Raw genomic sequence first — 24516 nt, 5'->3', positions numbered from 1 at the left:
TCCCTCGGGCATGGGTATTTGTGTTTGTCCTTAGGATAATTTAGGTTAAGTAGTGTGTAAGCTTAGGGACTGATGACCTTAGCAGTTAAGTCCCATAAGATTTCACACACATTTGAACATTTTTATGACTGTTTATGGGATATTCTTCAAGTCTGTGGCATTTGAGTAACGCTTCGTATTCTGCTGTTCTGCACTTAACGCCTCACAAGACTAAAATTATTGCTTTTAGCCACCATCTGAAATTAAAAATAGTGTTGTTGTATATTCGTTTTGTCGAATAGAGCTCCCTATCTCGTTCTGTTACCATTTAAAAATAATAATGCAAGTTTTCCGAAACGAGAAAGCAGCAAGTCAAAAGCGTAGACGACAATATTGTGTCGATTCTTCCCATAATGGTCCAAGTCGAAGGTTGGTGGACAGTTTCATCGGTAAATAAGAATTGTTATTCAAATTATCGATGAAATCGAAGGAAAGCTTTTTCTAAAAACTGTTATCAAATTTTATTTTGCCCTTGAGTTTATCTTTTACAATTTCTTTAACACAATGTCTGACGATATGCTCGCTCCTCTGTCCGTATTTGAAGTTTTTAGCTTTATATGGAATCGAGATAACTTAATGAAGATAATGAGTCAAAGAAATCCTACAGATTTTATTATTTTAGCATGCTACTGTTCAGAAACTATAATAATTTTGAAATAAACTAATGGACTCTCATTTCAGATGGTTGTAAGAGTCAACGAAAAATCTCCAGGAAAATCCAATAACATTGGTTTGGGCACCTCGTTCACCGGACATTAAAAAATTAAACAACCAGCAACTTGAAATTATCGCAGCTGGAACTACCCCTGCTTATTCCGAGTCTATTCAGTAGAAAGTACGTCTCCTCAGTTAACTTTCTCAAAACGTCCTCAGTAGAGCGTAGCATTATGACAACAGTCGATTGTCAACGATCTCACGAGCAGTACACGCACAGTGGGACGTCGATGGCTTGCTGCACCAGATGTCTGTCTCACTGCACGTCATGGTTGCGAGTATGCGACGAGCTTACGAGTGAGTCTGAAGGCCAAGACAACTAGCTCTACTTTCAATTGCACTATTTGATGCTGTGCGGCTGGTCCCGGCGGAGATTCGAGTCTGCCCTCGGGCATGGGTGTGTGTGTGTGTGTGTGTGTGTGTGTGTGTGTGTGTGTGTGTGTGTGTTTGTCCTTAGGATAGTTTAGGTTAAGTAGTGTGTAAGCTTAGGGACTGATGATCTTAGCAGTTAAGTCCCATAAGATTTCACACACATTTGAACATTTGAACTATTTGATGATGTCTTGAACTCTGCTGGAGGAACTTAGAATAAGGATTCTGGCATCATATCGACTCAGCGGCAGCCTGAAGAATCAGGAGACGTACCAGCCCAGCCATCGTACGTGAGAGAATCCGCTGTACTCGCTGGTGCCTGGTCCTGACCAACAAAGCACTTTACAAATTACATCTACAGCTGGCCAACCAGTTCAGCTCTTGGACGTGGGACTGGATTGATGGTGTCACATTGGTCATAGCAGACTCTGCACAAAGAAAGGCCACCGGACACCAGACATCGAAATTCGATTGTATATCTGAGAGGCAACCTCGTGATATTCTCTGAAAGACTATCATCAATATCACGGGCAAGCAGCTGAATGAGGGTGCGATGTCAGTTCTTAAGAAAGGACTGAATTTTGCACCCGCTACTAAATCTGCACCTGTCACGAATATAGTCAGTTCAGTTGAAAAGGCAGCAGCACGACTTCTTCGAGAAACAGTAAAAGAAGTATGTCGCGAAACCTGTCGTGCTCTCACGACAACAAGATCTATGAAACCGAACATCTCTAGCAGGGGAAGGATAGACATAAGGGGACTAACAGAATATCCTGAAACTGTGATCTTACCAGCCGATTAGAGCAACGAAACTGTGGTCCTATCTCACCAGAAGTACATGGAGAAAATGCGGGGCCTGTTAGAAGACAGTGCATATCGGAAGATCGACACTGTCGCTGTCAAGAGGGTGGAGAGGAAGACCATGGCGCTTCTCAAAGAATCCGGCTTGCCAAACGAGGTTATTAGGAAGCTAAGACAAAGAGCATCAATTCAACCAAACCTTTGTGGACTGCCGAAGGTTCACAAGGATAGGGTAACTTTACGTCTCATTGTCAGCAACACTGGTGCTCTGACATACTCACGTCCTAAGAATCCAAAGGGTTTGCTTGGCCATTACGTCGGGAAGTGCTCACATAACACTCGCAACTCACTAGATTTTGTTGGACGCCATAACAACTTCAAGCTTAAAGATACCGACGTCCTTGTGACTTTCGACGTCGTTTTCCTATTTACCAGAGTGCCTTTACAAGACTGCTTAGAACTTATTGGCCAGAAATTTGACGCAGAGACGGCCAACCTCTTTAGGGACGTCTTGACGTTTGCATACTTTCTTTTCGACGGTGTCCACTACGAGCGAACGGGAGGAGTAGCCTAGGGGAGTCCTCTTTCACCAGTTGTCGCCAATATGTACATGGAATTTTTCGAGGCGGAAGCCCTGGAATCAGCACAATGGAAACCTACCTGTTTCTTCCGGTATGCAGATCACACTTCCGTCATATTGCCACATGGAAGAGACAAGCTGAATGACTTCCTTACACGCCTCAATTCCTCACACCAGAACTTCAAATTCACCATGGAAGTCGAGGTGGAGGGAGTGCTCCCCTTTCTGGACGTCCTGGTTAGAAGAATAGAGGACGGCAATTTGGGCCACAGCGTGGTACTGATCCCCCATGGTACACAAAACGAGTCAGATCGTTGTTGCAGAAGCAACGAGAAAAGCGTGCCAAATTTAAAAGAACGCAAAATCCCCAAGCTGGCAAAGTTTTACAGGTTCAAAATATAGCGCGTACTTCAATACCAGATGGTTTTAATCATTTCCACAACGAAATTCTGTCTCGAATTGTGGCAGAAAACCCAAAGAGATTCTGGTCATACATAAAGGACACCAGTGGCAAGACGCAATCAATACCTTCACTGCGCGATAACAACGGTGAAGTCACTGATGACAGTGCCATTAAAGCACAGTTATTAAACACGGTTTTCCGAAACTCCTTCACCAAAGAAGACGAAGTAAATATTCCTGAATTCCAGTCAAGAACAACTGCCAAGATGAGAAACATAGAAGTAGATATCCGCGGTGTAACAAAGCAGCTTAAATCACTTAATAAAGGCAAGGCCTCCGCTCCAGCCAGGTTCCTCTCAGAGTATGCTGATAAAACAGCTCCATATTTAGCTATTATATATAACCACTCGCTCAGAGAAAGATCCGTACCTAAAGACTGGAAAATTGCTAAAAGTCACACCAATACCCAAAAAGGGAAGTAGGAGTAATCCGCTGAATTACAGGCCTATATCACTAACGTCGATTTGCAGTAGGTTCAAAATGGTTAAAATGGCTCTGAGCACTATGGGACTTAACTTCTGAAGTCATTAGTCCCCTAGAACTTAAAACTACTTAAACCTAACTAACCTAAGGACATCACACACATCGATGCCCGAGGCAGGATTCGAACCTGCTAGCGTAGCGGTCGCGCTTCCAGATTGTAGCGCCTACAACCGCTCGGCCACCCCTGCCGGCCCTGGCCAACAGTCGACTTGGACAGCTTTGGAATGGTTGACATGTTCCTGATGGCTTTGTCAGTCAGGTGAGATCCAGAGTGACTAGACCACATTCGAAGTCACTAACGTTCTGGATCACAGGGTCCAAGGTTAGATTCCTGGCCAGGTTGGGGATTTTCTCTGCCCAGGGACTGAGTGTTTGTGCTGTCCTCATCATTTCATCATCGTCATCATCATCATCATCATCATTCGTGACAGTGGCAAGATTGGACTGCGTAAAAATTGGACTATGTAAAAATTGGGACTTTATACAGGTGCTGATGACCGCGCAGTTGAGCGCCCCACAAACCAATCATCATCATCATCGAAGTCACTGAGGCCTACTGACCGACCCATTCTGCTGTTACTGCTTTTCTGCTCAAAACCCAATACTCCCCACCTCTCGTGACGTATAGTGGGTACTTCCGCATTACTGAGGTAAGGCCGTATACTTTTGATCAGTGTATACAGTACATGCACTATAAGTGAAACATCATTGTGTGCTTTCTTGCTGGTGTTGCAACCTGAATGGGCAGCAGCCCCCGCGCGACGTACCTTGCAGCGCAGGGCGAGCAGCGGGAAGGCGACGAGCAGGTCCCCGACGCCGTGCGCGCGCCATGACGTGAGCGGCGGCGTCAGCAGCAGGTGCAGGTGGTGGCGCCGCAGGTGCGTCACGTGCTTCACTTCCTCCGCCAGGTCCTCCAACAGGCTCGCCGCTGCCACCACACCACACACTACACTCAGTTTGCGCGCCACGCTGCATTCTCGTGTTACAGGAACGGGGCTTGTTTCCTCGTGTCTTGCAGAGGCGGCATAAATAAGCTCACTGGACAAAATATTAGTTACCCCTTTGAAAGAGCTCACTGGTTCCATTTGGAGCGCTGTAGACGGTGTGGAGTTGGTACCAGGCGGTCACGGTACTACCCCCGCCGACGTCAGTCATGACAGTGAAGAGATGTGTATTTGCTAGTCGACTGTATAGAATCATTGCAAATATGCAGGTCGACGTACAGACGTGACAGGATGTACGAGGGGCGTTAAATAAGTAATGCAACACATTTTTTCCTCGGTCATTCTCGGTTGAAAATTGTGGAATTTGTTGTGGGACATTCAGTGAACAAAAGCACGGTGAGTCGTTGGGCGAGGCGTCTGTCACCATCGCAAGTGCCGACACACTCGTTCACTGTTGGTTTTATCGCCGACTAACAGCGGACCATAAGGAGCAACGGAGGACCATCTGTGAGCAATTGCTTGCACGTTACAAAGCTGACCGTGACAATTTTTGTCGAAAGTCTTCGCAGGCGATGAAACGTGGGTTCATCACTTAGAACCGGAAACAGAACGGCAATTCATGGAGTGACGTCACACCTCTGAAGAAAAAGTTCGAAAAAGCACACTCAGCCTGTCTTCTGGGAGCCTGAAGAGGTTATTCTGTTTGATGTCCTCCTTCATGATGCAACGATCATCTCTGAAATGTATTGGGCAACCCTTGGGAAACTGAAAAAAAGACTTCAGTGTACCCGTCACCACAGTGTGCGATTTGCAGGGTGGGGATGGGGGGGATTTCCCCCCCCCCCCCCCCCTCTGCATCAGACCATCCCCTCCTCTGGTTTTAGTTTATGCATCCCAACCTGGGATGTTTATTTCCCATTCACTGGAGTAAAACTTTATAAATAATTTAAATTTGTGGAGCCGAACACTGAAAATGTTTAATAAGTCTTACTATTAATATGTTTCAGTTTTCTATCATCAGAATAAGTACAACTTTTCACAAATGTGCCTCTACTTTTTGAATTCCCCTCGTGTATCTGTACCCGTATGTAGATGATTTTGTAAATAAGCTTTACCTATAATGTACTTTTCAAGATATAACAAGGGATGGCTTTTCTGATACTGCATACGCGTCAATAGTGAGTTTCGGCATTAATATCTATTTATAAATAGCTGTTTAACCGTGCGTAACGCCACAGTCCTAGCTAGTAACATATATAATTCTAGTAACCCCCTAAGACACCCCCCCCCCCACTGGTAAAAGCACAAATCGCACCCTGCGTCACCACCAAAATGCAAACGAGCTTATTCTTCTCCATGACAACGCAAGGGCTCATAACGCAAGGGCTCATACAAGCCTGAGAACACGAGAGGAGCTCACAAAACTTCATTGGGCTGTTCTTCCTCATCCACCCTACAGCCTGAATGTCGCACCTTCGAAGTTCCATCTGTTTGGCCCAATGAAGCATTACGTGGATGATGAGTAGGTTATTGCTGCAGCGATACGTTGACCCCGTCATCGACTAGCAGAATGGTGCCAAGCGGGTATACAGGGGGGCGTAAGGCGTCGCACTGAACGTAGATTACGTTGAAAAATAAGGTTTTGTAGCCAAAAGACTGGGGAATAATAGGATGTATTGGAATTCTGAATAAAAGCAACCTGTTTTCAGAAACAAATTGTGTTGCATTACTTATTGAACGCCTGTCGTAGAATGGAGCTATCGTCTTCGAAAGTGTCCATGACCACAGCCTGAATGAAATTTGTTGGTGTATGGGCGGGGTTTGTCCAACGCGCCTGCAGGCACTTGTGTGTCTCTTGCAACCGTGCAACACGGTGTAAGAGCAGTTGTCGTAAAAAGCTAACCAAGAGGGAACGGAGGGGAGTGTGACGCCTTGTCAGTGACAATTGCTGCCAAACATGACTAGAATTGCTACCGTGAGTGACCGTAGGACCATCTCAACCAGTTTCCGAGTGAACTTTGTGAAGGGAACTGCATGCAGTGAAAATTTGGATTAAACTCAGAAAAAACATTTGTCATAGTAGCATATAATGCTGCAGCTCTTCAATGGGCCAATTAACACAGAAACTGCACATTAGCTAACTTGAGACGTATAGTGCGGTCCAGAAAGTTGAGATTTTGCCACTTTTCAAATGATGCAAGGCATCGGGTGCACCTGCTGCCCAAAGAGGCGTTCAATTCGTGCTGTGTGGCGTGTGCAGTTCAGGTTTGAGATTGCTCTGTGATGCCTGGGGTTGTTTTTGAACGTGAAAATGAGCCAGGTTGTTTACATCAACATTCTCGTTCACCAGGTGTTGCTTTTTCTTCTACATGTTCATGATTAGTATGGTATGGACACTCTCGTATTTCAATATGACCTCAGCCATGCTCACACGGCAGCACGTATGAGTTCCTGGTTTGAAGAGCAATGGGGCTTCCTATTGCACCTCGGTTGGTCTGTAAAATCTCCCGGTCTTAACAGCACAGAAAATATACTATTAGAACTGTGGATGAAACGGAGCAGTTCACTGGGTGGTTATAATTAAAGTGAGGCTACTCACAGGGGTCCAGTGTGAGCTGTAATTATCGTATGGCAGAGAAACTTGGTAGATATGCTGATGCGTTAAAGCGGAACCGATCTACGCTGGAAAGAAAAGACAGTTCCAATTTTGGCCACCAGGTGCAAATCTGGAGCTGTGAATGAGAGAAATACTTATAAAAATGTTTCCTTATGTAATAGATTAGGAATGGGACATGGTTAGAAAGGTCAGACAAGTGAGAACGCCATAATGTTGATTTTGTTACTAACCGTTGCTTACTCAACTTGTTCAATATGAGCACCGAGGGGGCGACGAGATGCTGCATCCGTAAAACAAAGTGATTAACATTTGCTCGCAGCATTTCCGATAGAATCTGACCAACGTGTTCCTGTGTACTAGCCTTCAGATCAGGTAGAGACCGCATGTGTCCCTGGTAAACCCGTTCTGTTAGATATACCCTGACCCAAAAGTCACATGGATTCACATCAGGTGATCTTCCTGCCATGCATTGTAAAGCCTTCGCAGATAACACTTTTGTGGAAACTTACAATGAGCAGATCTTTCACTAGGCGTGCGGCATGAGGTGTTGCTCCATCTTCAAAGAAAACAATGGATTCCATGCAGCTGCGCTCTTCCAAAGTAGAAATCACACGCTGTCCAAGGAGCTCTCGATTAATACGCTGACATCACGGGACACCTGACAGGCCTTCTGGGCGTATTATTTTCGAGGAAGGAGAGACTTATAACAAGGGTGCTTGTGAATCCACACCACACAATCACATACGGCGAGTACAATGGCTCTTCGTGCTGAACACGCTGTTTAACAGTAACCCAAATTCGGCATTTTTGTGTAATCACTGCGCCCTGCAGTGTGCAATATGCCTCGTTACTCCATGGAATATTGCCCGGCTACATGCCGTCAAATTAGATCCGTGCCAGAAACCGATGAGCACATTCCGAATGTTGCTGCGGATCATGAGGTTTCAGATGCTGCATCGTCCGGGTCTTTTACGGGTACCAGTGTAAAGTAGACCAAAAAACTTTCCATGCTGCTGACCATAGGATGGACAATTCTCGTTACACTGGACGAACACTAACACTACCTCGGGCACATTCTGCATGGTGAGCAACTTCCTCAATAACTTCCACCGGGATAGAATACCTTCCTTTTCCTCGTGCTCACCCGTGTTTTAAATTTTCATTATCATCTTTTTTAAACCATTTAATGACATCGGGCCTCTCCTCAGACCATTCAGTTGGTGATACACTCTCAATGGAGCACTGTAATTGCTGCCGTTAACACAAAACAGTTTCACTAATAGCGCACGGTCTCTCTTCTCTATAGCCATTCTGTTCACTCACGTTATGGCGTGTCAATTGACAGCGTGGGTGTCATACGGTCATAAAAACAGTATACAACGCCATATTTGTACCTGGTGGCCAAATTTGGAACAACTGTTTTTCCGGCGAATATCGGCTCCACATTAACGCACTACCATATCTATCAAGTTTCGCTTCCATACGAGAGTTACAGTCCACGCTGTAACTTCGTGAGCAGTAGCACTTTAATTATAATCACTAGGTAGATCTCTGCAATTTGGGAGCTCTACGGGATCTAATCACTAATGAGTAAGGTTAGCTGGGTACGACATACCGTTTCAATCTTGTGAGTTCTCTTTCCTGTCTAAGTGAAGCTGTCAAGACTAGAGGCGGTGTTACGCAGTATTGGCCTGATGTCTCCTAGGGTTGACTAATTATTTGTCCTGTGTGCTTATTAGTAACAATTAGGGGTATGAATGGTGTAATAATGATAACTACAACAGACAAGCAGCTATGGGAACGGAAACGTTGATGATATGAAGGAAATGATGGATGAATACTACCACTGTACCTCAATCAAATTTCATCTCGAGAGTATGAATAACCTGACGCCCAGTTATATTGCAGACCGATAGCTCAAGGAGTTACCTGGAGAGGTCTCAATGGTCAATCGTCTCAGACGGTACAGCTTACCTATGCAGGCCTGCCCTCGTAACTGGAGGGCACGCAAATACTAGTTCGATTACCAACCTGCTTAAAGTTGCCTGATGTTCCCGCAAATCACGCAATGGGAATGTGGTTGCACGAAAAAAAGTTACGGACCAGTCAGTATCGCAGTCTCGTCAAATCTGAGCAAGTGTTCCGTCTCTAAGGACCTCGCTTTAGCTAGGGATTTAAATTATAGTAATAAAAGGAAGAGATACACACACGTGCACACACAAACACACAGGTTTAATCTTATTCATTAGGTCTGAAATGACCTTGGCTGGGGTAAATGAGCCACACACTTTATGCTACATTTTCAGGTTCCAAGGATCTATTTTCAGATGGTTGGTCTTCATCATTTGGCTTTTGATGCTCTAACAGCAGTCGCATTTGCAGACTAAATTTTGGGAGTTGGGTTGTACTTGATTTTGCAAACAACACAGTCTGTTCTTATTGCCCAAACAGGTTTCAGCAGTTTCGTGCCATCATCAGGAGGAAATGTTTTATTCGGGTGTTAGACTCTAGAATGTTAGGTCTTGCAGGAATTTCTTTAAATGATTATACAGCAAGTCATATTTATTCTCGTTGTCTTCGTCCTTATATATATGTATGTATGCTCATCTCTAGCAGATAGGCAGAGACATAGACCATATATAATTTTAGTGAACAGCATACATCTTAGGGCATTGTGCTTACAAGGTACGATTATATGAACCATCAGATCTGATCCGTTGATGATGGCACAAATGTGCTAGAACATGTTCGGAGCATAAGAAGAGATTATGTTGTTCATATAATCAGGTAGAATCAAATTTCCACACTACAGATGGATAGATTTTTAAAGTGTTTGCAAGTATCTTGTTATGTGTTGTCTTGGAAATGTTGATAACGAAACTGACATTGTGTGCAATATGTATTGTTAACTTCAGAGACACCCCTTAGCAATATGGAAACGTAAAAACATCCCCAGAAACCTAAGTAATACCATATCGGCACAATGTAACATTATTGCTTATCACAGCACTTAATACAAGGGCGCTATGAAGCACAAATAATACGCATGAACCAATCAAACACAGAAAATTTTTAAAGATGTTATTATGAAGCTGTGTACTACATTTAAAGGTATAACCTTTTACGTATTGCGGCACACGCTTTCTTGTTGATTTCAGAAACTAGATATCTGCATACATCTAACTAGCATTCTTGCTCTTTGTCTGAAATGGCTAAATGTAAGAGAAGTGCATAAAAAAAGTCGCTGTTAAAGTCATGTTTGCAAAATGTAGTTTTTTCATTCAGGAAATTTGCAGTCTGTTGTATTGTGCTGATTATGAAATTATCTTTGTTTCTGAAGCTATTTTACGTCGGCACATTTCCAAGGAATGCCCTTATCATTAGCAGTAAGTTGCTTTTGTCTTATCTTTATATCTGCTTTATGTGACGGCGTTCCTTTGTTAACACCAGACACAAGAAATCACACAAGATTGGGTAAATTTTGCAAAAATCAAAGCAACCGAAGTTAGGCTCACAAGATCTAAAATGTTAGCGTACACAATATCAAATGAAATTATAATGACTGTAAAAGGAATTTGGAGATACATTCATCTGCGACATATAAAATTAAACAGAACTGAACACTATTCGTACTCGGCCAGAGTCGGTTTCAAAGTTAGATTCAGTCGTACTAATTCAGGTTCCTGTTACCAAAATAAAAACAAATAGCATCTACTGCAGGATTAAATGAGATGTGGACTCCGTTGCTATCCTGAAGGGATGTCACAATAGATATTACAGTAGCGGCCATATTCGCGTAGGTAGTTAGCTTACCAATCAACACATGTCCTAGAATTTGCACTAGACGTCATGTCACGTTACGTCAATTCGCTTAGCCCAGTACCGAACGGTAAAAGTGAGATTTTGAGATACTATCCACGATACAAAAGTCGGGGCCGGCCGGAGTGGCCGTGCGGTCCTAGGCGCTACAGTCTGGAGCCGAGCGACCGCTACGGTCGCAGGTTCGAATCCTGCCTCAGGCAGGTTAGTTAGGTTTAACTAGTTCTAAGTTCTAGGCGACTGATGACCTCAGCAGTTAAGTCGCATAGTGCTCAGAGCCATTTTGAACAAAAAGTCGGAGTATAGTATCGAACTTGAGGAACTAACAACAATAAAGTTTATTCATGATCAACACAAGCTTCATAACGGATGTTCTTGATCAGTTTTGCGTAGGAAAGTGCTGAGAAGTGAAATAATATTTCAGAACATCGACATTTCTTCGCTAGTGAAAATATATGGATACAAACACATCAATCAATAAATAAGGGAATAAATAGAGCTTGTTTACCTTATCCATTATGTTTTTTCCTTACATACCAAACAACGTCATAAACAAATGCATTTTCTCCTTCAATAGAGCTGAGTTTTTCTCACGAAAAACGTAATTTAATGAAAATTAATTCATCAACTTATGTTCTTATTTACACATACTGTAGGTGTCAGCTATATTCTGTTATTGTAAAACCTAAATCATTTTTCGTTTTCAGATATTTGGCCTCGCTTATGGAAGAAAAAACTCAATGGAAAAATTATCCAAGTCGTCATGGAACATCTGGAATTTGTCACGAAAATGAAAGTCATATAATAAAATAAAGACTAAAAAGATACAAAACACGAGTGTGCATGTTGAAAATCGGTTAACGTCTGATGTAAGCAGACTACTACACAGTTCCCCCAACGCTCGTCTTGTATCGTCAAAGATTTATTTTAGAAGGAGCATTGCACTTGTGCTCCTCGATTCTGATCTAGAAATGGGACGTAACTTTCGACATGTTTCAAAATCTCTACGTCCTCACTCTCTACAATTTGTATGGCAGACTTCTAAACTTTTTGGAAGCAATATAAAGTACATCCAAACAATGAGCAAACGTAATGTGGCTTTGCAGTAGACACCACACTTCTACATCGCGTAGAGAGTACTTTCTCGAACCGCTGGAACACCATCAATGTCCAGCACCTGCGAGCTGCTTACAGTTTTAAAGAAGAACGATGGAGCCTACCATAGGACGCTACTGATATGCGATATTATTATTATTATTATTATTATTATCATTAATTTAAAGGTTACCATTTTTATTGTTACAAAAGTAGGTAAAAGTAAGATAAATTTCCGCATTCTGTCCCTGACGGGCCAATCGGGACCGGCTGAATGCCATGTCATCCTCTGTCGCTGGCGCCATCAGATGTGGTATGCAGCGACATGTGTTCAACACACCTCTCTCCCAGTCGTTGCCTAGATCTTGGCCTTGGAAATGCTACTAATCGGCCATGTAGCTCCTCAGTTGGCCTCATGAGGCTGAGCGCACTCCGTAGCAGTATTCCTCCCAAGGAAAAATCCAAGCCAGTGCCGGGAATCGAACACAGATCCCTCACCTACAGCGGCGAACTGTTAACGACAATCACAGCTCATGAACTGGCCCAGTAGTTTGTTTACAGTGAACGTATAAATAAAGTGTTGTAAAAAAATAGAAACTTCACCTGAAGGTTATTGTAAGACGACTTTTTGTGATTTTCGTAATATTCTAACTCAATACCAATGTCTCGAGTCAATGTATTTAGCTTTTAATAATCAGTCATATTCCGAAAAAAACTGTTTACAATGGTTTGCTAAATTCCGTCGTGGTTATGCTGCAGTCAGTGGTGAATTACGAGAAGGTTAACGAGAAACGCCTGTTTTTCCAAAAAGCATACAAACTGTGCGCAGCATGATTAAAGAGAATCGTCATGTGATTTATCACGAGATAAATGTAACATTAGCCTTATCGAAAGGTGAAATACATTCGATTTTGCATGAAGACTTATCTGTAAATAAAATCTGTTCTGATACATTCTACTCAGTTTGACTGAAGCTCAAAAGTAGACTCGTGTCAGATGGTGCTAGCTAGGATTTGCTCAAAAAACTCGAGCGAGAAAATACAAAAGTCATATACAACAAATAACAGGCAACATAAACTTACGTATACTTCCTGATAAAAAAAGAAGAAAACTGTACCTCCTAGAAGGCACCGTCAAATGTCGGTATAGCATCCTACACGAACACATCATCGGTGGGTGTGTAAATGGTTACAGTTCTAATTCTGTGACAGGTAGAACGGCCACCAGAGAGCATTAGTGTTGTTCCTGTTCATTGATATTACCAGGCTTGGTAGGCTATATAAGGGGCGAATAACGTCAGATGTTGAGTGATCATTGTGAAGGAAACGGAGACATACTCGTGTGAGAAAGCGTTATCAACATCTGACAAGGTTTGAAAGGGGCTTCATTGTGGGTCTTCGTTTGGACGGCTTGTCGAATCATGCAATTTCCAAATTTGTGGGCCATTCGGGTGTGACAATGACCCGATTTTGGACCGCTCAGGAACTTTAGGGCAGATGTATTTGTTGTCAAGGTTCTAGCTGATCCCGTCTGACCATCCCAATGGAGGATCGCCGTATTGTGCACCAGGCCTATCGTAGCCCCTTCACATCTGCGCTTGCCGTCCGAGAACAAGTAATGGGTTCCTTGCAACATTCTGTCTCATCCCGCACCATCGGTCGGATACTAACAGCAGTCGGTCTAAGGAATTACCGTCCCACGCGTAGGCTGCCGTTAACGCCGCAACACAAACGGCTGCGTTTTGATTGGTGCCGTGGTCGGGAAGCATGTCTGATGGTGAACTTAATCACGTTTTGTTCAAAAATGAATAACGATTCTGCAGTTCCCCGGATGACAATCGTCGGAGATTATGGCGGCGACCTGGGAGAGGTCCCATTCTTTCAATGTTTTGGAGAGGTGCAGCGGTGTTGTGGTAAGCCATCAGATATGACTTCAGGTCGCGGCCGGGAGAGCTGTGTGATGATCACGTGCCCCACAATATCTGCATCTAGTGACGCCTTCGGGCTGAGGATGACATAGCAGCCGGTCGGTACAGTTGGGCCTTTGTAGCCTGTTCGGGCAGAGTTTAGTTTAGTTTTTATCCAACTACCCACAGAAAGATTCCGAGATCCAAACACTGAACTGGAAGACGGGCACCCAGTATACCGGTTCCAGCTGGTTCCTTGTAACGTCCAAAGAAATTTTAACACAGATAAGATCGTAAAAAAGTTACATCGACAAAACCAGATCAAGCAGACAACGCAGTTGCGAATTTAGAATGCCATTCTCCAAGAAAATGTAGAAATCTTATAAACAGTACCTTCTGAGCACGTGAAGACTACGTATGATGATACAAATGCATGTTCAGATACTGAAGTTTCGCCTTGACCTGCTGTACTGTTCACTCGTTCCTTTTCATCAGAAGAAATGAATATTTTTCGGCTACAGCAATTAAATCCCCCCTTAGAAAAAAAAAAGTTGAAAAGATGAAGATACAATGAATCCGATATCAAACTTTTGCAGTTAGAATAGAAGAAATCGAACATTTATCTTTTCATTCCATTTTTTTAAAGAGGATTCATATGTTCTACTCGAAGAATATTCATTACTTCGAGTTGAAGGAAAACCAGAGGATTGAACAGCAGGTCATGGCGACCTGTCTGAATCTTGACATGTATTTGCTACTCAATGACACGCGCCTTTTCGTTCCTCCTGAATCTGCACTACTCATTGTATTTATCACTTGTTTGGTCTGGTTGTCGATCAGCGTGTCGACTGCATAGAGCGGGAGCTCTGTATCTTTGCTTGTGTGAAAATGTGATGGTCTCTTTTGAGATGCTAATGTATCTGAACCCTGGTATGTCAACTGAAACGCTAGGCAGTACTTTCGCTGGTTTTCCGGTCACGCGGTTCCGAGCACACATGGCACTCTGTTCTACTTATGATGGTCGATCGTTCGGGGCTGACGCGCTGGCTAGGAACACGACATATTCAAGCAGTTATTCATGTCCTCTGTCTAATGTACAAGATGGAAGCTTTTGAACAGCCTGTTGTGATATAATGTGATAATTGATACTGCTGCTCTTCTTGAGTTTTAGTTTCGTTTCAAATGAACTCTTGTTTATCGGATAATAGGGTTGTAATTTAGTCTTGTAAATATAAGTCTTTATTCTGCCACTTATTTAAATGTTGCGTGTCTTACACCACAAGTCACTTTCACGCAGCTTATCTCACTTTAAACGACATATTTTTCCCATGTGCCATATTACGTGTTTCCTTTGGTGTGGTTTCAAGATATTGAACCTGGAAGTAAAACCACTGAGTGCTAAACTGTGAACTTCATATTGTTTTTCAGTTATAGCTTCAAGTAATTTAATTTTTTATTTATGGGCCGGCCGGTGAGACCGGGCGGTTCTAGGCGCTACGGTCCGGAACCGCGTGACCGCTACGGTCGCAGGTTCGAATCCTGCCTCGGGCATGGATGTGTGTGATGTCCTTAGGTTAGTTAGGTTTAAGTAGTTCTAACTTCTAGGGGACTGATGACCACAGATGGTAAGTCCCATTGTGCTCAGAGCCATTTGAACAATTTTTTTTATCTATGTAAATAATTTTTAGTCCATTTTTCTAGAGTTATACACTTGGCATGTGCTATGGCATCCATGGTAGAATTTTTAAAGAAACCACTCAACAAGCCGATATGATTCGTAGAATCTGGTATTCTCAGACACACATAACTAGCGCGTTCCATTGGCCCTTATTTTTTGTAAGTGATTTTTCAACTCGAAAGTAAATTCAGATGTGGACTACCGCCTCCCCCCTCTCTCCCCCCACCACCGCTTCCCGGTAGCCGTGGGTGTAAAAGCGCCGCTTCCAGGACGGCGAACTGCATGGGCCGCGGATCGAATCCGCCTGGCGGATTAACGACGAGGTGTGCCGGCCAGCCTGGATGTTGTTTTTAGGCGGTTTCCCGCGTGCCATTATGTGAATAATGCCTGAGTTACACGATTCGGAAACATTTAGAAAGGTTCCGCTCACTTTCACATGAATAACACTCACACAATCTGCTGGGGTAGACATTGTTCTGGGAGGGGGCGGAGGAAGGGGTTAATGGGGTGGCGACAAGGAGGGTATTCGGCGGCACCGTAAACTAACCACGCAAAATATGTTAATAAGAATGCCAACCTCGCGCCGATGCGGGACAAAGGCACAGGAAAGGAACACAACTCTGATGTGGATGCAGTTTTCTCAGATCTTCCGGCGGGGGAGACGAACAACTTTACTCATTAGTATCGATTAAAAGACTTGGAACTGAGAGGATAAACAGGAAAAATCGTCATTCCAAATAATCTTGCTGAAGGCAACCTTCGGCGCTGAGACAGACAATTGTACCGGTCGTGGTTCACGGTCCAATTATATTGTGACCACCGCCTATGTTCGATATCAGCGTGCAAAACCACTTACAGACGGCAGGTGACCGCAGTAACAATGGACGGTATATTATCTTAGGGGATAGCGATAGCCGGCCGGAGTGGCCGAGCGGTTCTAGGCGCTACAGTCTGGAACCACGCTACCGCTACGGTCGCAGGTTCGAATCCTGCCTCGGGGATGGATGTGTGTGATGTCCTTAGGTTAGTTAGGTTTAAGTAATTCTAAGTTCTAGGGGACTGATGACCTCAGATGTTAAGTCCCATAGTGCTCAGAGCCATTTGAACCATTTTGATTGCGAAATGCACATATATAGATGGCGGTAGTATTGCGTACACAAGGCATGAAAGAGCAGTGCACAGGGGGAGCTGTCATTTGTACGCAGGTGATTTATGCGAAAAGATTTCCGACGTGACTATGGCCACACGACGGGAATTAATGAACTTTGAAAGCGGAATCATAGTTGGAGGTAGACCCGTGGGACATTCTGTTTCGGAAATCGTTAGGGAATTCAGTATTCCGAGATCCATAGTATCAATACTGTGCCAATAGTACCAAATTTAATGCAGTATCTTTCATCACTGACAACGTAGTGGCCGACGGCATTCACTTAACGACCGAGAGCAGCGGCGTTTGAGTAGAGTTGCCATTGCTAACAGACAAGAAACCCTGCGTGGAATAATCGCAGAAATCAATGTGAGACGTATGACCAACGTATTCGTTAGGACAGTGAGGCGAATTTGGCTGTACTGGGCTATGGTAGCGGACGACCGACGCGAGTGCCTTGGCTAACAGTATGATATCGCCCGCAGCGCATCTCCTGGGCTCTTGACCGTATCGGTTGGATCCTAGACTACTGGAAGACCGTGGCCTGGTCAGATGCGTATCGATTTCGGTTGGTAAAAGCTGATGGCAGGTTTCGAGTGTAGCGTAGACCCCATGAAGCCATGGACCCAAGTAGTCAACAAGGCACTGTGCAAGCTGCTGGTGGCTTCATAAAGATGTTGGTCGTGTTTGCATGGAATGGACTGGGTCCTCTGGTGCAATTGAGCCGATCATTGACTGGAAACAGTTATGATGGTTATGTTATGCTACTTGGAGACCACCGAGCGAGGTGGCGCAGTGGCTAGGACACTGGACACGCATTCGGGAGGACGACGGTTCAATCCCGTGTCCGGCCATCCTGGTTTAGGTTTTCCGTGATTTCCCTAAATCGCTCCAGGCAACTGCCGGGATGGTTTCTTCGAAAGGGCACGGCCGACTTCCTTTCCTAATCCGATGAGACCGATGACCCCGCTGTCTGGTCTCCTCCCCCAAAAGAACCCAACCAACCTAACTTGAAGACCATCTGCAGTCCATTCATGGACTTAATGTTCCCAAACAACGGTGGAATTTTTTATGGATGACAATGCGCCATGTCACAGGGCTACAGTTATTTGCGATTGGTTTGAAGAACATTCTAAAGAGTTCAAGTGAATGATTTGGCCATCCAGATCTCCTGACATGAACCTCATCGAAAATTTATGGGACATAATCGAGAGGTCGGTTCGTGCACAAAAACCTGCCCCGGAAACACTTTCCGAATTATGGATGGCTATATAGGCGGCATTGAATTTCTGTATGAGACTTCCAGCGACTTGCGAGTCCATGCCACGTCGAGTTGCTGCACTACACCGGGTAAAAGGAGGACCGACACGGTATTGGGAGGTATTCCATGACTTTTGTCACCTCAGAGTAAGATGTATGAACGCGAAAAATAGTGCACTCCTCGCCTTAATACAGAAATGCAGTGACTTTTCTGACATCATAAAGAGCATAATCATTGGCTTTCGGGCCAAGAATGAAAACATTTTCGAAATGGCTAAGTTTGTAAACTGTTCGCGTGCCGCAGTGGTTAACGTATACCATGCATGATAAAATTGCACTGTCCAAAACCGGCGCCAAGGCAAATGTGGTGCACCTCGCTTCATAGATGACGATGGCTGCGGAGATGTGTATGGGTGAATAAACGTGCAACTGTTGAGAAACTGAGCGACCCGATGAACCATGGGGCTACCAACAGTGTCTCCTCAACGGCCGTTGAGCGAATGTTGCTGTGTATGGGCCTCCACAGCAGGTCCATAGTTCATGCACCCATGCTGACTGCTGTTCGTCGTCGACGAAGGCTGGAATTTGCACGCCAATACTGCAACTGGATGTACACTTAGTGGCGACGCTACATCCTGCCTCGGGCATGGATGTGTGTGATGTCCTTAGGTTAGTTAGGTTTAAGTAGTTCTAAGTTCTAGGGGACTGATGACCTCAGATGTTAAGTCCCATAGTGCTCAGAGCCATTTTCTTGAGTGGCGACAGATGACCTTTTCAGGTGAATCACGTTTATACTTCATCGGGCATGTCCATTGGCGGGTACGGCGTGAAACGTATGAAAGCAAACACCCTGCAACAATCACGAGAAATGTTCAGAATGGAGGAAGTGGCATGTAACGTACACCAGTGGCAAAAAACAGTCAATACCGTCACTGCGCGATAGCCATGGAAATGTTACCGATGATGGTGCCACTAAAGCGGAGTTACTAAATACAGTTTTCCTTCACGAAAGAAGACGAAGTAACTATTCCAGAATTCGAAACCAGAACAGCTGTTAGCATGAGTGACATAAAAGTAGATATCTTAAGTGTTGCGAAACAACTCAAATCACTTGAGAAAGGCAAGTCTTCTGGTCCAGATGGTATACCAATCTGGTTCCTTTCAGAGTATGCAGACACAGTAGCGCCTTTCTCAGCAATCATATACAACCGCTCACTTGACGAAAGATCTATTCCTAAAGATTGGAAAATAGCACGGGTCACACCAATATTCAAGAAAGGAAATAGAAGTAACCCATATCACTGACCTCAATTTGCAGTGGGATTTTGGAGCATATACTGTACTCGAACATTATGAATCACCTTGAAGAAAATGACTTATTGATACATAACCAACACGGATTCAGAAAATATCGTTCTTGTGCAACACAGCTAGCTCTTTATTCCCATGAAGTAATGACTGCTGTCGACAAGGGATCTCATATCGATTCCATATTCCTAGATTTACAGAAGGATTTTGATACCGTTCCCCACAAGCGACTATTAATCAAATTGCGTGCATATAGAGTATCGTCTCAGTTGTGTGACTGGATTCGTGATTTCCTCTCAGAGAGGTCGCAGTTCGTAGTGTAGAGTAGAACAGAAGTGATATCTGGTGTTCCGCAAGGTAGTGTCATAGGCCCTCTGCTGTTCCTTATTTGTATAAATAATCTAGGTGATAATCTGAGCAGCCCCCTTAGACTGTTTGCAGATCACGCTGTAATTTACCGTCTAGTAAAATCATCAGACGATCAATTCCAATTACAAAATGATCTAGAGAGAATTTCTGTATGGTGCGAAAAGTGGCAATTGGCACTAAACAAAGACAAGTGAGAGGTCATCCTCATGGATACTAAAAGAAATCCAATAAATTTTGGGTATACGATCAATCGCGCAATTCTAAGGCCTGTAAATTCGACTAAATACCTAGGAATTACTATTACGAGCAACAGAAATTCGGAAAAACCACTTAGATAATATTGTGGGGAAGGCGAAACAAAGACTGCGCTTTGTTGGCAGAACACTTAGAAGATGCGACAAAGCCACTAAAGAGAGAGCCTACATTACGCTTGTCCGTCCTCCGGTGGAATATTGCTGCGCGGTGTGGGATCCTTACCAGGTAGGATTGACGGAGGACATCGAAAAAGTGGAAAGAAGGGCAGCCCGTTTCGTGTTATCGCGTAATAGGGGTGAGAGTGTCACTGATATGATACGCGAGTTGGGGTGGCAGTGACTGAAACAAAGGCCAATTTCTTTGCTGCGAGATGTATTTACGAAATTTCAATCACCAAATTTCTCTTCCGAATGCGAAAATATTTTGTTGACACCCATCTACGTAGGGAGAAATGATCATCATAATAAAACAAGAGAAATCAGAGCTCGAACGGAAAGATTTAGGTGTTCCTTTTCCCCACTCGCCATTAGAGAGTGGAATGGTTCGATGAACCCTCTGCCAGGCACTTAAGTGTGAATTGCAGAGTAACCATGTAGATGTAGACTACGGTCTGGAGAGTGTTTTCGTAGCATTGCCTTGTTGATCTCGTCATTCTGGAAGACACAGTGGTTAACACAAGTATGGTTCAAATGGCCCTGAGCACTATGATACTTAACATCTGAGGTCATCAGGCTCCTAGAACTTAGAACTACTTAAACCTAACTAACCTAAGGACATCACACACATCCATGCCCGAGGCAGGATTCGAACCTGCGACCGTAGCGGTCGCGCGGTTCCAGACTGAAGTGCCTAGAACCGCTCGGCCACAACGGTCGGCTAACACAAGTATGGATCTATCCTTGGGGATCATGTCCACCCCTATATGCAGTTTGTTTTTCCTCAGTACAATGGCATCTACTAGCAGGAAAATGCACCACGTCACACACCTCGCGGTGTAGGTGTGTGATTTCGAAGAACAACAGGATGGGTTTACTATACTCATCTGGCTACCAAAATCCCCCAATTAAAACCGAATCGAGACTCTGTGGGACCACCTAGAACGGGCAATTCGCGCAGTGATCTCTCAGGCGAGATAGCAAGCACAGCCGGCCACCTTGTAAGTAGGCTGTTTATGTTTTCTCTATGTAAGTAGGCTGTTTATGTTTTCTCTATGTAAGTAGGCTGTTTAGGTTTTTTTATTGGTAACGCCACCTCTGTATGACAATCACTGGCTGTGCTGTGGGCAGTCTGTGTCTGCTTTGCATTGTTGTAATACTCGCCATTGTAGTGTTAGGCAGCTGGCTGTGAACAGCGCGTAGCGTTGCGCAGTTGGAGGTGAGCCGCCAGCAGTGGTGGATGTGGGGAGAGAGATGGCGGAGGTTTGTAATTGGTCATGAACTGATATATATATAATGACTTGTGATGATATCAAGGTAAATACATTGTTCGTTCTCTATTAATATCTTTCATTTGCTAACTATCCCTATCAGTAGTTAGTGCCTTCCATAGTTTGAATCTTTTATTTAGCTGGCAGTAGTGGCGCTCGCTGTATTGCAGTAGCTTGAGCAGCGAAGATTTTTGTGAGGTAAGTGATTTGTGAAAGGTATAGTTAAATGTTAGTCAGGGCCATTCTTTTGTAGGGAATTTTGAAAGTCAGATTGCGTTGCGCTAACAAAATATTGTGTGTCAGGTTAAGCACAGTCCTGTATAAATTGTTCAAAGGGGATGTTTCAACCTCTCTGGAGTCAGTAAGGCTCCACATCCCTGTCGGTACCTTCCACAACCTCAATGACTCTTTTCTTGGACATCTCGCAGTGGTCTGCAGCGCTAAAAGGGGTTATTCTGGCTTCTGACACGTGCTCACGTTAATGGTCAGTGTATATGTTAGCCTTACTTAATCATGCAAGGAGTTAACTGTTCTGACTGGGCACCACATCTTCAACTTTGTTAAGAGATACTTGGGCAATGATCGTCTAGGATAACTGCGATCGGCAGTTAAAATCAAAGAGAGACTTTATCGCAGCGCTACCAACAATCAGGGAGCGGCTCCAGACAGGACACATCAACGTTTGCTCCTGAGCCTCCCACTACACAGTTTTCGAGAACATAACGTATGCGAGGTGTAACGGCTGTAAGGGCAGATAATATTACATGTGGCTCCTTAATATCTACACACACCACTCTGTTGGTTGTTTTTCTCTGCGTCAAACAGTCTTCCCACAAATACGTCACAAATTGTACGACTTGATGATTTCTGCGCGTTCGTACTGGAGTACTCACCAAGTGGACTATGCCTGTCAGTATAGACTAACCGTTTTGAATCCACGCGTCCATAATTTAACACCTGACCTTCTGCCCAGGGGAAGTTAAGCATTAGTGACTTGCTGTTGCCACATGTACCTGAAGGTACTAACCGTCCTAAAAACATACGACTTGTACTGGCTATAACTGGCAGTCTGCAGATGACGTAAATACGAGTAATTATGTAATGTTATTCATTACGCCGTCCTCAGTCTTCAGCAGAAATATCTGCACTTACACCCCGTTTCACCCCGTATATGTATGGTGACGAAGCGGACCCCTAATGCGATTCCACGGGCAGAAGTGTTCGTGCGTCACCCTTCTACAGAGCGTGTGCGTGGGCGCCACTTGCGTAACGTTGCCGTGAGGAGAGACGATTTTCCTTTGTGCGGCCTTACAAAAGACGCCCTCGCTAACCGCGGGGCGGCTGATTGCCCGTCTCTAACAACAGCTCCTCTCTAGATGAGAGTAGGAATCTCCTTCCCATACTGCTTGTATAAAAATTTTCCCATGCAATGCCTCTAGTGGGAAAATCAACTACATTACGACGACAAAAAGGAGGTCAGAGAGCGGTAGATACGCCAGATTTGAACAACTGTCTCTGTTAATGTTCGAGTATAATTTTTATTCCTGTTGCCCGAGTGTCGCAAATTTGTATCATATAAAGCGAAAATGAACGGAGCAGTCAGAGAACTGACTGATGCCTTTCGAGGGTAATCCACCACATGAGCGTACTGCCGAAATCTCCTGACGGGGTAAGGGGAGGGGTGTCAAGACGAAGCAGTCTAGGGGGCGTTTTGCACCACGACAACGTCCCAACTTATTGTACAGAGGATATAGTAACACATGCTGCTTCTTAGGGCTATGAAGTTTTGCCAAAAAAAAAAAAAAAAAAAAAAAAAATGTTCAAATGTGTGTGAAATTATAAGGGACTTAACTGCTAAGGTCATCAGTTCCTAAGCTTACCCACTACTTAACCTAAATTATCCTAAGGACAAACACACACACCCATGCCCGAGGGAGGAATCGAACCTTCGCCGGGACCAGCCGCACAGTGCATGAGTGCAGCGCCAAGACTGCTCGGCTAATCCCGCACGGCTATGAAGTTTTGCCTCACACCCATGTTGTCCTGACATGGCTCTTTCCTCGGATGAAGTAATTATTGCGTAGATGGCGTTTTAAGAAAGACATCGAGATAATTTTCTAGATAGAACGTTTCCTGAACAGGTACAGCAAAGGTTTCCGCCAAGTCATCCACCGCTTGGAACAACGCGTCGCAATGAAGAGCGAATATGCAGAGAACGGCCAACTATAAGGGTCGCAGCTTGATTTTTCGAGACGATAATTAAAACTATATGACTACCCCTCATAAATAAACACGGGGTGTCCATAATTAAAATTCTATTTTCTAAACGCTATAGAAAGAGAGAAATTGCTCAGAACGACGTCAAATTTCTGCAGCTTGTTATTGACACAGGGGAAAAGTCGAGGGAAAACATTCGGAAAATTTCATCAATAGATGAATAGATCAATAGATCAATAGATTAAGCGTTTTAACGTAAATTAGGTCGGCTACAAATGACAGATTAACCGCAATATGTATAAGGTCTATGGTTTGAATTGCACATCCATACTATTCGGTATGCATGACAGCACAAGTTTGGCAGTCAACAGTTGGGATGCTGTTAGTTAGGCAAGCCCATCCACCACGGCAACGTCGTACCACATCGGATGGGAAAAATCGGTTCTCAGTTGTCCTGAGGTCTAAAACCACATAAAAAACAAAATGGCGTCGGTTTCTAGCAGTCGTGAGACTGACGCAAGACATATTCAATATGCTGTCCACCGCTTTCTGCTATAAGTTAAAATCGAGAAGCAGCATGTTACACAACACGTAGGAGTGTCTCGGGGGTCATGTTCAGAATGCGTTGCGCAATACGCACCTTTAGTGCATCTAGATTCGTAACTGTAGCACTGAACACAACATGTTTCAGACAACCCCACAGCCAGAAGTCACACGGATTAAGGTCAGGTGATCGGGACGGCCAAGCTGTAGGGAAATGACGGCTGATAATTCTAGCATTTCCGAAATGCCTCTGCAGCGGTTGCTTTAATGGCTATGCAGTGTGCGGAGGAGTGCCAACCCGCATAAAAATGATCCTACCCACATATCCACGCTGTTGAGGGTTGGTGGGCAAAAGATTCTCGTAGTGTTTACCAGTGACGGTACAGGTAAGAGGACACGCAGGACTCAATACCACGAAAAAATAGGGCCATACGATAAACAATGCCGTCAACCAGTACCACACAGTCACTTCTGACGAATG

At 44.2% G+C, this 24516-nt stretch overlaps 1 protein-coding gene across 2 annotated transcripts in view; it reads right to left on the bottom strand.

The window, feature by feature from the left end:
* Positions 1-24516, bottom strand: part of LOC124721400 (EIN3-binding F-box protein 1-like) — a 630141-nt gene that overhangs the window by 304761 nt on the left and 300864 nt on the right. Inside the window, exon 2 of one of the 2 annotated variants that reach the window (XM_047246341.1) lies at positions 4219-4379. The exons of the other annotated variant lie outside the window; for it this stretch is intronic. Coding sequence (XP_047102297.1) covers positions 4219-4379 — 161 coding nt within the window. The remainder of the gene's footprint in view (positions 1-4218; positions 4380-24516) is intronic. 2 annotated transcript variants of the gene reach the window in all.

Source organism: Schistocerca piceifrons, chromosome X (assembly GCF_021461385.2).
Source record: "Schistocerca piceifrons isolate TAMUIC-IGC-003096 chromosome X, iqSchPice1.1, whole genome shotgun sequence".
In the NCBI taxonomy this organism is placed as follows: domain Eukaryota; kingdom Metazoa; phylum Arthropoda; class Insecta; order Orthoptera; family Acrididae; genus Schistocerca; species Schistocerca piceifrons.
Note: the sequence above shows the minus strand (reverse complement) of the source record. Positions and strands in the feature narration are given on the sequence as shown.